Source organism: Podarcis gaigeae, assembly GCF_964106915.1.
Source record: "Podarcis gaigeae genome assembly, chromosome: Z".
NCBI lineage: Eukaryota > Metazoa > Chordata > Lepidosauria > Squamata > Lacertidae > Podarcis > Podarcis gaigeae.
Genome location: NC_139691.1, coordinates 14349860 through 14364209, shown reverse-complemented (window position 1 = coordinate 14364209; position 14350 = coordinate 14349860). Strand labels below are relative to the sequence as shown.

Genomic DNA, 14350 nt, shown 5'->3' with positions numbered 1-14350 from the left:
TTTCAGCTGGTGCAAAATTGTGGCCACCTAGGTACTGTTCGGTGCCAGGCAGTCAGTTCACATTACGTCTATATTGTACTAATTATCCTGTTTGCCAGTGTATTTCCAGTCCCCATTTTAAAGTGCTGGCACTCAGAGTTACAGCTCACAGGGCAGCTGATACATGTTCAGAAGGTTGTTCCACAATAGGCATATCTCTAGCATGCAGGCAGCATTTGTGAGGGAATGGTTTGGGTGTCTATGCAGGCTTGACATGCACAGACCCACTCTCCCACTCAGGGCTGGCCCAAGACCTTTTAGCACCTGAGGCAAGCCATAAAATGGTGTCCCCCAGACCAGGGAAGAAGGGAGAAGTGAAGATATACATCAGGAACAATGGTGAGGGTCAAAGCAACCTTACCTGGTGGTAGAACTGGTAATCAAAGGCAGGTGCAGAGTCCAGGAGACCCCAGAGGGCAGCTTCTGTGATTTCCTCCATAGGAGGAAGACCAGCAGTCCCTCCTATTTGCCAAGAGGCCATTGTGGAGGCAGCAGATTGGGCCTCCAAGGAACCCTGGCACTGCAGCAGCAACAGAGGGCAATGCATTCCTCAGAGGTTGGATTTGCCGCTTCTGTGGATTCTGCTGATAGAGGCAGTTGCCTCACCTTGCTTTGTGAGTGGGCCAGCCCTGCTCCTACCTCCTGTGAGGCTGGATGCCTGAATAGGCCTTTCATTTCATGTGCACTGGACCCCTTATCTAGTGGAAAGGTTTAGGATTCCAGTTTAAATTTGCTTGTCAGGAATAATTCCAATAGGAATCAGTCTAATAAAAAAGGTGGAATGAATCTGTGTTTCTTAATATTTCATGTATGTTAATCTTGCTTGCATTCGCCAGGACCTTGACTCTACTGTTACAGCAGATGAATTTCAAGAGATGTCCAGAATACTGTTATGTTGGAAGAGTTTCAGTTAGAAAGTCTCAAGGATGCAAACCTCCACAATGCTGCCTCCACAATGGCCTCTTGGGAAATAGGAGGGACTGCTGGTCTTCCTCCTATAGAGGAAATCACAGAAGCTGCCCTCTGGGGTCTCCTGGACTCTGCACCTGCCTGATTGGTCAGGATGACAGTTTGTGTTCTGGACCCATGGACCTCTTGGCTGAGAAAAACTAACAGGGAAGGGACAGCTGGCTGGACGAGGGAAGTATTAATGCTTCCTTGTGAGAGGGAGAGGGCCATGTCTGCTTGATTAAGGCAGTAGCAACAACACTCATTAAGAAACTCTCCCTGGATTCAGAAAATCTAAGTAATTACCAACCTTGTAATTACCAACCAGTTGCCAATTTCCCCTTCTTGGGCAAGGTTCTTGAGCGAGTGGTCATGGGTCAGATCCAGGCGTTATTGGAGGAAATTGTTTTTCTAGATCCTTCTCAGTCAGGATTTAGGCCCAGTTTTTGCACAGAAACCACTTTGGTCACCCTGCATGATGATCTCTGTCAAGAGGCAGGCAAGGGAAATGTGTCCCTATTAATTCTCCCCAACCTCTCAGTGTATTTTGATACCATCAACCATGGTATCCTTCTGAAGCAACTGTCTAGGTTGGGGGTGGGTGGCACCACCTTGTGATGGTTTCAGTCCTACTTGGATGGTCCAGAGGGTGATTCTTGGTGAGTGCTGTTCGTTTCCATTTGGGGTTCCTCAGGGTTTGATTTTATCCCCTGTGTTGTTGAACATGTATCTACATGAAACCTCTGAGTGAGGTCAACTGGAGTTTTGGAGTATGTTGTCAGCATTATGCTGATGACACACAGCTCTATTCCTCCTTTGCATCTGCAGGTGTGGCAGTGGCTGTGTAATGTACTGGACAAGAGCCAGTAAAGTGAAGCCTAATCCGGATAAGGCTCAGGCACTGTTAGTGGGTGGTTCTCTGGACTGGATAGATTGAAGGTTGCCCATTCTTGATGGGCTTGCACTCCCTCTGAAGGAATAGGTACACAGTTTGGGAGTACTCCTGGATCCATTGCTGTCACTTGAGGCTCAGGTGGCCTTGGTGGGGCAGAGTGCCTTCCATCAGCTTTGGCTGATGGCCCAGCTGTACCCCTGTCAGGACAGGGCTAACCTAATTTCTGTCATGTGCTTTGGCAACATCTAGGTTAGATTTCTGCAATGTGTTATACATAGGACTGCCTCTGAAGAAGGCTGCTGCAAAATTTAGTGGTCAGGTTGCTCACCAGAGCAGTACAAGTTTGAGCATATGATACCAATCCTAGCCCAACAGCACTGCGTGCAAGTTAGTTTCTGGGCCCAGTTCAGAGTACTGGTTTTGACCTATAAAGCCTTAACCGGCTCAGGATTGCAATATCTCAAGGACCACCTCTCCCTATATGCGCCGTCCCAGACCATGCGTTCATCATCTGATGCTCTTGCTTGTCTGCCTCCACAATGAGAGGTCTGGAGGGCATCAAAACAAGAATGGGCCTTTTCTGTGGTGGCTTCCCACTTGTGGAAGGTTCTCCCCAGAGAGGCTCGCCTGACGCAGTCATTGCATATCTTTAGGCACCAGACAAAAACATCCCTCTTCTTCCAGGCCTAATTAAACAACCTATGGCCTTTTAAACTTGGGGGGGGGTATTGTTTTTGTATGTTACTGTGTTACATATTTTTGTGTTTTTATATTGTAAACTCCCCTGTAATCCTCAGATGAAGATACACATTTAATGATGATGATGATATGGGACTTTTTTCTTTTTCTGCAGCTTGACATATGGTCCAAGTCCAACTATCAAGTGTTTCAAAAGGCAAGTTTCTTTGTTTCTAAATGGTGTCTGCTTTATGTTATGTTATTTTATTTCATATTTGAATATGACCTTATATATACACCGTTTTCAAAATGTGCACATACTGTCTCTTAGGTTGCATATGCATGCTGAAGTAAGTGAATGCTTGTTTAGTTAAATGTTCTGGCAACTGTTCTGGATTCCACCTTCCTCAACACACTTGGAGCTTCCCAGATGTGCTAGAATGCAAGGTGATCATTTTAAGAACAGGTTGAAGTAATTCTCTGCCCATGCAGAGAGCTCACAATTTGGTTTAAAAGAAAACACTCAATTTCATTCTGTCTTCTATAGTACGTCTGTGAAGTATTAGGATGTTAAAGTCTATAGATCCAGAATATGCAGGAAAATAGGGATTGTCAAAAGCACCACTAAGGAAGGGTATGATAAAATATAGGAACTTGTCTCAATGGGTAATGTACTGGCTTTAGGGGTTGCTTGTGCGTAAGTTACCGCCTCTCTGGGCTAGGTTGCCTGGTTAAACCGTTTCTCGCTGGACAGCCATCCACTCCGTGGCTGTTCAATCGCTGGCAGAATCCGTCAGTGGGCGTTTCTTGAACCTCTTCCAGCAAAGAAGCTCTTTGACGCCAAGTCGCCGCGTACTTTCCCTACTGTCTTCTGCGCAGGGTGGGTGTGGGCAGCGGAGGACCTGTCCTCTCCTCGCTGGTCTCCTGCGAAGAGTCCTGGAGCCTCCTCTCTGCTTCCCCCATCGGCCCCCCTCTATCCCTGGTGTAGCGCTGATTATCTTCCCCAGCCGGAGACCTGCCTCTCTCCCTGCTTGGCCCCTCTTCAGCATTGCTGTGGAGCCTCGCCTCCTCCGCTAGTTGCGATGGCAGTTCCCTGACAGGGAATTAACACATTTAAAGTAGATTTTTAAAAAATGGATTTACAGTATTTTTAAATATTACATTTATGTCAATTAATTTTGGTTAATCTCCTAGCAGGTAGCCTTTTGGAATGTAGTCTCAATTGTTGTTGGCTGTATTATCATTTTTGCCTCGAACTTCGTTTGTAAACATAGACACATAGAATTGTAGAGTTGGAAGGCATCCCAAGGGTCATGCAGGAATGTACTATGTAACAACCAGGATTGGTTGGATGGTTCAGTTTTCATGTGAATTTTAATTTTAAGCTTCTGTAAATTTGGGGCATGAATTATTGTTGCTGTTCTTATACTTCATATGTAAATTGAGCTATTGATACACACACACACACACACACACACACACACACACAAATTACAAGACATTTGGTCCATTATAAGAGCTATTGAAACTGTAGTAATTGTATTGTAAATAGCCACTTGCTTGGCAGGGTCACAGTTAGTGACTAAAGATTACCATGTGTGTACAACATGTTAGGCCTCAGCAGGTGTTGCCAAGAAACAGGTTGTCAGCCCAAGGCAGGGCAGAGATCTCATCAGCACTGGGACAACAGTAAAGAAGACAAAGCTCAGGGCAAAGCAAAATACCTGGACTCCTGACAAGTTGCTTAGGCCTAGAAGCTGGTTTTGAGCCTGGGGCTTTATAGGTCCTTTTTGATCCTGTTTGACCTGTGCAGCTAATAATTTTCACTCTATCTGGTTCTACATTCCAGTGAGCTTTGTTTGACAGGCTTCCCTGGCAAGTCAGAGTGCTGGTGACGAAGGTCCTGGTTTCAGGTGTGGGCAGGCACACACATGCATCTACATGTATATGTTTAAACTTACTATTTTTCTTTGAAAATAAGAAAGATTATTATTTTAAGTGTCTGTCTTAAATGTGATTTGACACATCAGGGAGAGAAATGCTTAAATCATTCTCCTATAAACCTATAAAATGTTGGTTTCTATGCCTATTTCAAGTTCTAAGGGTTGATGAATGACCTATGAATTACAAGACTTTTGGTGCATTAAAACAGCTATCGATGATGTGGTGTAAGTGACCACTTGCCTAATGGTGTCTGTGGTGTTGAGTAAAAATCACCTCCATAAGGAGACCAGGTCAAAGATGGCAGACACTAACAGATTCGCCTCAACTGTTTTAATCCCCATCCCAAGGGGATGTGATATTCCAAGATTAAGCTAAACCTGTTCTCATATTATGGGATCCAAGCCTTAAGTTGAAGGAACTTAAAAAGTCCAATATACTTTGCTTAGTTTCCTGTCATATTTCCACCCCTCTGGTACAGTGGCTTACAAACTGTTCTGAGGAACCTTGTGATATGTCAGAGAGTATTGATGGTTTCTCAGTAGGAAGACCAAGAAGATTACTGATCTCTTCCTGCAATATATGCCTGACAGTGTTATACACAGGCTAAGGAACCTAGTTTACATGGAATGACACTAAGGGGCCTAATAGGACTTGTCTAGCATCCTATACGACATCCTAGAATGCCACATATGGAGAAGTTCTTTAACAGATGTGGAAAATAGTTTCCTAAAAATTGAAAGTTTTGAAAAGCCATTGCTCAAGTTTGTCAAACAAATAGCAGCAAGAGACTCTTGAGCTTGGCCTGGCCTGGAGGCATGCCACTATAATTCCTGTATAGATATTTCTTGAAACTTTTGGTGCCAGGATTCTGTGTTCACCCAGAAGTAAATAATTTTGACCTGTGATGCCAGCTTCCTCCAGATCAAAGAATAGCTTCAGGGAGGTAGGTAGCAGCCCATTCTCTGACTAGCATTAAGAGGCAGAATAACACAGTAGTTAGTCTGTTACCCGAGAGACAAGTGAGAATTAACGGATTAAGCAAACCTTTCTCTCCCTTCTGAAAAATATATTCCTTGTGTCAGGTAGAGAGGAGTATAATGCAGAGCAACTTAGGACAAAATCATCCATGATAATCCTTCATCAATAATGTTTTAAACTAATTATAGCCCATGGAGTAGCTTTCATTCTTGCCATTAAATGGGTTTTTATGTTATAAATGGGTCCAGGCTGTAGGCTTGGCTCTCTTAATGCTTTAGGATTCCAACATTAGATACTGTGTGTGTGTGTGTGTGTGTGTGTGTGTGTGTGTGCGCGCGCACACACACACACACACACACACACACACACAAATTTATGAATGCTTTCTTTTTCAAATGCTTGATACAGAGGAATTAAAAAGCCAGTAGTAAGATGTAACTTGCCTCAGGTTTATTGTACACAGCCCCATTCACAGACCACATAAACCAATGTGCTTAAACTGAAGTCCTTCTAATCCCACAGTGGTCAATGGCATTGATGAATTGTAAAGATCTGGCTGTATTCAGCATTCTCATTCCGCTACTGCAAGAGCCCTTGCGCTAGCAGACGGCAGTTCAAAGGTTGCACAACAATGGAATCCAATGCAACAGTTGTGCTAATGGAACCTGGTTTCACATCTGGTTCTTGTTATGCTCTCCATTGCACATCAATATTTGTTAATTTACTGTTTTCCCCCTTGTGCAACAACATTCCATAAGTGCAATAATACCTCAAAGTCACTTTACACACAACTTTTTGTCTTTCTGGCTCTGTTTTTTATTCTGTAGCCTAGTGCCAGAATTAGGTGGCCCACCTCCTGTCACTGCCATTATATTACTACAAAAGCCTACTTAAACCTGTGGCCCTCCATGTTGTTGGACTACAGCTCCCATCAACACTGACCATTGGCCATGTTGGCTAGGCTTGATGGGAGTTGGGAGTCTGCGGGTGGGTTCCAAGCCTGTAGAATCCAAGGAGGCTATGGTCTCACACTCAGTATTGCCAAACAATGTTAGGATAAGTCAAGCATGCAAAGTCAAAGACCAGTCAGGATCAGGCATGAATCATTCTGAGTCTAAAATGTGGTCTAGAGGCAACATTAGAAAGTCCTGAGGTCAACAACAGAGAAGATCCAGTCTAGCAGTGTGAATCAAGAATTCTACTTTTTAGGGTCAGGAAGCTAAGGACCTGTGATGTTCCAGCAGCTGAAAAGCTCAACATGAAGACAAGGCCATTCCTAATTCCAGCTGAGAATGCTTTCCCATACGGGGTTCTTTATTCCTGTCACATGCAAGTTTAGTCTTTCAGGTACACACTTTCATGTGGGCCTGAACATCTTTACTCTCAGATGTTGGCTGGGAGCTCATCAGCCCACATTCACCCCAAAGTCTCTCAAGAGGGTCCACCGGAGGCAGCTTTTGAGGGGTTCCTCCCCAGACTCCAGGGCTGGTGGTGGAAGACCAGGGGTGCCAACTTGAATAAAATATTGGGGGGGGAGGCAGGTAAGCCCCGCCCCACATAATCAATTGCATGATGTGGCACGCACACACCATATGAATGGCAATGCCTATCAACTTAGGGGGCAGTCCCCTCAAATATTTTATTGTAGGTGCAAAAGCCCCTTTGCCCCTAGGAGTTGGCTCCTATGTGGAGGACCCTGCTCCCCCAAGTGTATGGTCAGCCAGAGGTCTGGTTCATCCTTTGAGGAGTTGGTGTCCGGATTGGACTGGGCAGGGAAGCCACATAAATATTTCCTTGACTGCAGGTGTGTGTGTGTACGGTTTCTATCCATCTGTGTGCTATCCTTCTTAAGCGTTCTCACTCCCAATAGCAATGCCATGTTTCCAGTGACTCCTTTATGTGGTAGCCCCTTGGAATATCACAACATTGATTTCCTTTGAATGGCAGGTTTTTCAGAGCCAGACTGTTTTTTACTCTCTCTTCAGTGGCAATAAAGCAGCATCTGGAGCTTGCAGAGCTACCTGCTCAATGTAGCTGCCAACATGTTAATTTCTTAGACAGCCACAGCACGGCCCTTTTGGGTTAAAGAGCAAAGGCCTCCGTCCTTCCCAATCCAGCCCTGTCATGTGGAGCTTAATTCGTCTTGACTTCTTTGTTTGCAAACTCTGCCTGTGTCAGCAAGACTTGTGCCTTCCCCTGATTAATAGGATCCCCGAGTGTGTTTAATTTGATAGGAGAAGAGTGTTCCCAGAGGGCCCATTACAACTAAAATGTACAGGTATTTACAGAGGTTCCCCTGGAGATTTTCTTGAACTCCCTTTCTGGGGTGAATGAGCTTTTATGACCATCCAGCGAACCAGCAGGGTGAGTCTCAGAGAATAGAGCTTAAAAATACAGGGAGGAATCTCTGAAAGGGCAGAAACACAAAGAGCCGAGGAAAGGTTGGCACATCTCCACATTTTTCTGACATTTTAAACTCTGCAGGTGCAGAGACAGCGCCGATCTTTAACCTTTTTATTAGCTCCTCGCACATCTCCAGCTAGTAAGGAAAAGTAAGAGCTTTTTTATTTTCTTTTTATCATCATCATTGAGGGTCTTTGTTCCCACCCTTTTTTCAAAGGCAGATTGTGAATTTTGCGGTATAAAAGCAAAACCCTAGAAGAACATCACATTCTCATTGTTATATCTATTTTGTTAAAATATATTTTAAAATAGGTATATATTTTGGAGGTTGCTTGAAGGAATGCTTTTCCCCATAGGAGCCTACCAGTTGCTTCAGTTTGAGGGGGGAGGGCCCTGCTTAGAGTCTGTTCATCAAGAAAAGCTTGATCTAATACAGTCATACCTTGGGTTGAAGTAGCTTCGGGATAAGTATTTTCGGGTTGTTCGCTGTGGCGACCCAGAAGTAACGGAGCACATTACTTCCGGCTTTCACCGCTCGCGCATGTGCAGACGGGGCGAATCACGACCCGCAGGGACGCGGGTTGCGTTCGCTTCTGGGTGCAAACAGGGCTCCGGAACGGATCCCGTTTGCATCCAGTGGTACCACTGTAGGACCCTCCTCAGTGATGGCCACAGAGTACCATGTTCTGGTGAAAATCAGGAGGAAAGTATAAGCTTCCTGTTTCATGGAATATTTTCATCAGTAAATTATATCTTTATTCTGTTTTCTATTTTTACTCACCACTTTTGAATTACAGAAGAAAAATAGTATATGAACACGAGACTAATGATTGAGAAGAAATTGGTCAGGCCATAAGACTGAGAGAGGGTGAGAGCTTAGCAGATAAGATGGGATCTCTGGAGTGGAAGTAAATGGTATGCTGGTTAGAGTGTTGGACTAGGACCTGGGAGACCAGGGTTCAAATCCCCACTCAGACATGTAGCTTTATGGGTGATCTTGAGCCAGCCATCGTCTCTCAGCCTTCCTATTGCACAAGGCTGGTTGTCGGGATGCTATGGGTTTGGGAAGAGAGAGAGAGATAGGGATGCCACCCTGAGCTTCTTGGAAAATAAGGCTGATGTTTCATTTATTTGTTTGCTTTTATCTGTTTTTATGCCACCCTTCAGCAAAGCTACCAGGGCAGTATACAAAGAAATAGTAGAACCTTTTCTTTTCTTTTCTACAATGAAATACAAAAATACAGACAAAACAGACCAGGAGCATAGAAATTCAGCAGAAGAAGTAAAACCTAACCAGCCACAATCAGCTGCAGCAGCATCTTTGCTTAAAATGCAGCATGGTTGGCACTAGGCAAACCTTCTTGGAAAAGGGAAATAGTTTTAAGGGTGCTTCAGTGCATGGTCAGAGGCTGCAGTCAACCACTTCCCTTCAGGGTTACACACAGCAGCTGCTGGGTGCTATATGAATCACCCCTAGAAACAACATGGGAGGCAGCCCCCATTCTGCATGGTGGGATCAACACAAGTCCAGACATGCTTTGCACGAATGAGAATAAGCTTCTTACATCTTTCTCAACAACAGAGGGCTAAACATTGGATTATATAGAAAAACCATGCATTTAAATATAACCATTATTGTGCGTGGGTGTTTTGTTTGAGGAGGAGACCCAACAGTTCATCATAGAATCTTTGCAAACTCCCTTATTTTTCATTATTTCTTGTAATAACATAATTTATTAATTATTGTTTCCCTTCCCATCCCAAGAACTTGGGAGCAGGCTATGAATATAGTTTTAAAAATAAAGAAAAAGAATCAGGTAACATCATAATCAATAATTGTTTCCCAACCCAAGAACTTGGGATTGGTAACAATTGTTTGTTTGTTTCTATTTCAGTGTATGTATATTCATTAAAACCCACTGACTCCAATCCTGTCCACCAAAACATAGTTTAAATGAAGAATTTTCACACTGCTTCCAGAGTATACCTAACCTTGAGACTGGGCCAGGTCTCAGTGTGACAGGAATCTCAAAGTAGAGGGGCTGCCGCCACAAGCCACCCTGGACCCCCTATGATCCTGGCCTGGTTTTGCATCTAGGTTGTCTCTCTAAAGTTTGCAGTCCTAAAGTATTGTTTTCCTCCAGTACAAGGGCACATAAGTATTGTAATATATGAAGATGTATTCCTGTCATTAATCTCTGTGAATAGGTGTGTGGAATGAATGCATGTATGAGTCAAGTACAGAATATTGACAGTATCTGCTCAAGGACAGGTGATGGGCAGCTCCAGGGTCAGCCTATTGAATTGGTATCCTGCATGGCTGAATTGTGAAATTGCAACAACTGGATTTTTTAAAATTTTCAAAGGTTGTTGACCAAAAGGTTGGTGGTTCAGGCCCATCCAGGGATGTCTGAGGGCAGAATTCGTGCGTTGCAAGGCCCCATCCAGCTCTTCAATTCTGTGGTTCTAATTTTTATTGATTGCAGCCAATGGCCATTACAGTATAAACATAAAACACATACAGTAAGCCCACAATTTGCACTCAGTTTATTTACACGTTCACAACTTTACACAGGGAGTGTGTGGGGAGTAAATAAACGATGATGATGATGAGCCAGGGAAACCCTCCACTCTCTATTTATTTAATTATTTCCCATATCCTTACACCCAGTGAATTTTTCTCACTTGCCAGGGTCTGGGAAGGTTGCAGAAGGGAAGCTCTCAGAGCTCTCTCACAATCTTCCCAGACCCCAGTTAGCAGCACTTCAGCACCACACTGGGGGGGGGCAGTTCTGGGGGTTCCTGACTTTGCATGATCTTGCGTTTGCCCATGAATCCCCACAACTGAACCCTCTCATAAGGGGCAGGCCCACTGTATATGTAAAACATAGGGTAGCAGTCATTGGCCCAGTAAGACAGGGAGAAATACTAAGAATACAAATAGACAGGTTTCAAAACATTCATTTAATTTAGTTTGGTGATTCTAAATTTAACTCAGAGCAGTGAACCGGATAGTAATCATAGGCATCAAATAAATAATATATATGTGTGTTAAATTTTATGTCAGGTTGTTTTTAATGTTTAATTTTATCTGTATTTTTAAAATGAAAATTATATAATGTTTTATGTAAACAAAGTACTACAGTAGTTGTTTGTACTCTTTGTTTAAGCAGTATCTAAATGTTATTAAATAGGCATCGACTTGATACACACATGTGGTGGCAGTAGTCTCTGCAATCAGTTAGGTATTTCCTACGCTATCATGATTTTGGAATTTTATGAAACATGTATGCTTCTGAAATCTATTTCCAGCAAAGAAATGAAGACAAGCATGAACATCACACCATTTAAGAATCCCAGCTTAGTATTGTGTAAACCAGGAATCTTGGTTTACAAGAAGCAATGCTTACATGTTAAAACAGAACATTATTCCACTATCAAATAAAGTCAATCCTTTTTAATCAGCCTATCACTGTAAATACCTTGCAGGAAAACCCCCTGCACCTGACCTTCTAAATCTTCTAAAACCTGCAGTTTTCAGCCAATTGTGTCAAAAAGAGCAAAGGTAATAGCCATTTATTTATTTCCCCATGATAGCCCATGGAGCAGCTCAAAACTTCAGCTCTTCTGAATTGCAGTTCTGATTTGGACACGAGGCAGGCAGCTTCCAAAATATTCCAAGCTGAATTGAGCCAGGTTCCAAAGTGCCAGACTCAGTTCCAAATGGATTCTTGTGTGTTATGGATCTCTTAAAGGAGTTTTCTGCTTCCCAGAACTACAGTAACCCAAAATGTTCATCTTTTCAGCTCTCCTTCTCAGTAAAACTTAAATCCAAGGAAGAAGAAGTTTGGCTTAGATGGCAAAATAATGTTTAAAATGAACAGCAATTGTGGGACTATGCTAATAAGTGAAAGCGAGATGTCAGTCATATAACATCACAGATAAATGTTGGAGAGGAGAATGAAACCTCCCCATGGGACATATATACTAATGAAACCTTTGCAGTCTGGTTATTTTTTATCCTTTTGTCAGAGAAAATGTGTATTTGAAAGTTTTAATTTGAGGAGCACTAGTGTGAAGTTCCTACTCTAAGTCAGGTTGGGTTTTTCCCTCATCACTTTGCAGTACTCAACATCACACTGTTTGGTGCTACTTCTGTGGGGTTCAGGGTGTTCCCACCCCTTCCTCCTCTTTCTGTTTGGAGCCCACTTTGATCTGTGTTCGAAATGCTTTCTCTCTCCCCCCCCCCCATTTGCTTCTGGTACCAATCACCTGCTTTTTCATTGAGAAAACATTATTAGTATTCCAGCAGTGCTGGGATGGCTTTTATCTCCCAGCGGAATCTCATTAGCTCTGCATTACAATAGGAACAGCATATGTCTGCTATGCCCAAGTAGCCAGTCAGTTTGAATTTGTTAATGGCAACACTTTATTTTTCCCCACAGCAAAGTTTTCCCCACATCTTCAATGCTAATAATACCCCCAAAAAGCAACTTTGTTGTGGAAGCGTTAAAAAGAAAAAAGAAAACACCACAAAATCAATTCGTTGGAGGTTGAAATGTAGCAGAAGGAGAGCTGTTGCTAACGGTTTGCTTTTATGTGTGCCTGTTACGTAACTAGGAATCTAAGCATGCTGCGTGAAGGGGAAAACTAGGGCATGATAGATAGCTTGCAAGTTAGAATGGGAATAAGCTAATTACTGGCAGTTGGAAGAAAGACAGTGTGCAATTATACTGTGTCTTTTTAAGACTTTTTATTGTGCGTGTCTGAATATACCAGCTTTTCTCAACCTGGTGCCCTTCAGGTGCTTTGAACTACAACTCCATCGTCTGGATCCATCCAAAGCACCTGGAGGGCACCAGGTTGTGGAAAGGCTAGCATACATGTTAGAGGTAGTATACATTTTGTGGATGAGGTGGGTCTTGTTGATCTCATCTAACTTCTATAGCAGGGGAGGGAAACTTATGTAGGAAATGCTAAATCAGGAACTGAGCACAAGAGCCCTCTCCCTTCCCAGAGTTTCCAGAAACCGGTATTCAGAAGGATTACTGCTTTCATCCATGGAGGCAGAGCATAGCCATCATTTCTACTGGCCACTAATGGCCTTCTCCATTGATTTGTCTAATCCTTTTTTTTAAGGTCCTCTAGGTTGGTGCCCATCATTGCTTCCTGTAGGAGCAAGTTCCATAGTTTTAACTATGCACTCTTTGACTATGTCCTTTCTTTTATCTGTCCTGAATCTTCTATAGTTCAGCTTTATTGGGTGTCCACAAGTTCTAGTATTGTGAGAGAAGGAGAAAAACTTTTCTCTACCCACTTTCTCCATGCCATGCATAATTTTATCAATTTGTTATGCAAGTTTCGTCCCAGTTAAACCATTAGGAGGGGGAATTGTCCAAGCCCAGTCGGTGGCTACCTCACCACCTCTGTTTCTTTAAGATATCCATACCTCAGCTTTTGGGGTATAACCCTGACAAGGCAGTGACAACAATGAATAAATACAATACATTCTGGCATTGCAAACCTGCTCTCCCTCCTCTCCTATTTGCTTTGAGAGATTGGCGGTGACTTGCCCTATCCCTGCATGGCATCAAGTACATCCTGATCGAGGCCAGGCCATAAGTGCTGTAGTGCAGTAGCAGTCGGTCATCCAAGATACACCCGCCTCCCTTGCTAGCATATAGAGGGGTAGATGACACATCAAAGTAGAGACAAAGATCGCCTTTGCCACAGCATGATCACAGCATGGAGAAGAGACATAGCTTAGCGGTAGAATATCTGCTGTGCATGCAGAAGGTCCCAGGTTCAATCCCCATTGGCATCTCCAGGTACGGCTGTGAACGTCCCCTGCCTGAAACCTTGGAGAGCTGCTCCCAGTCAATATCAGTATAGGCAGTACTAAGTAGACCAATGGTTTGATCAATACAAGGCAGCTTCCCTTTTAAATATATATGCATATATATATATATATATATATATATATATATATATGCGCTTTTTATTAGTTTTCTTACTTAACAAACACACCCAATAAATTAACAAAAATGATAAAATAATAACAACAAAAACAAAACATACATCCATAAATCCATACGTTCTTACAAAAGAACTTATGCCGCCATGTTCTTAATTCCCAATTCCTTATCTTCCCTAATAGACTTCCATCTTCCTCAAAGCGGATCTGTCTTATCAGTTTAATAAACTGCTTCTAAGGCAGCTTCCCATGTTCCTTTTGTTTCTGGAAGAGGCCAAAGACCAGTGAGAAACAAAGCCCTCTTGGTGCAGTGAGTCAGGGCTTTTCTAGATACAGGAAAATAAAAAGGATAGGGAAATAATGGGACAAAGAAGATGCGTGTAGCAAAAGGAGGACCCAGTGATGAGTCCCAGCTTTGTGATGTAAAGGAACAAGGATCCACCCAGCCTCCTCAGAAGTCTGGAATTATTGGGACTCCCGGGATACTCAAG

General features: G+C 43.1%; 1 protein-coding gene across 4 annotated transcripts in view; it reads left to right on the top strand.

Moving 5' to 3' along the window:
• The window catches only part of MED27 (mediator complex subunit 27), a 171027-nt gene that overhangs the window by 146660 nt on the left and 10017 nt on the right, over nucleotides 1-14350 (top strand). For 3 of the 4 annotated variants that reach the window (XR_014560001.1, XR_014560002.1, XM_083721429.1), the window contains one exon: nucleotides 2736-2777. The exons of the other annotated variant lie outside the window; for it this stretch is intronic. Coding sequence is in view for 1 of the 3 variants with exons in the window: in XM_083721429.1 (XP_083577555.1) it covers nucleotides 2736-2777 (42 nt within the window). In the remaining 2 variants the exon portion in view is untranslated. The remainder of the gene's footprint in view (nucleotides 1-2735; nucleotides 2778-14350) is intronic. 4 annotated transcript variants of the gene reach the window in all.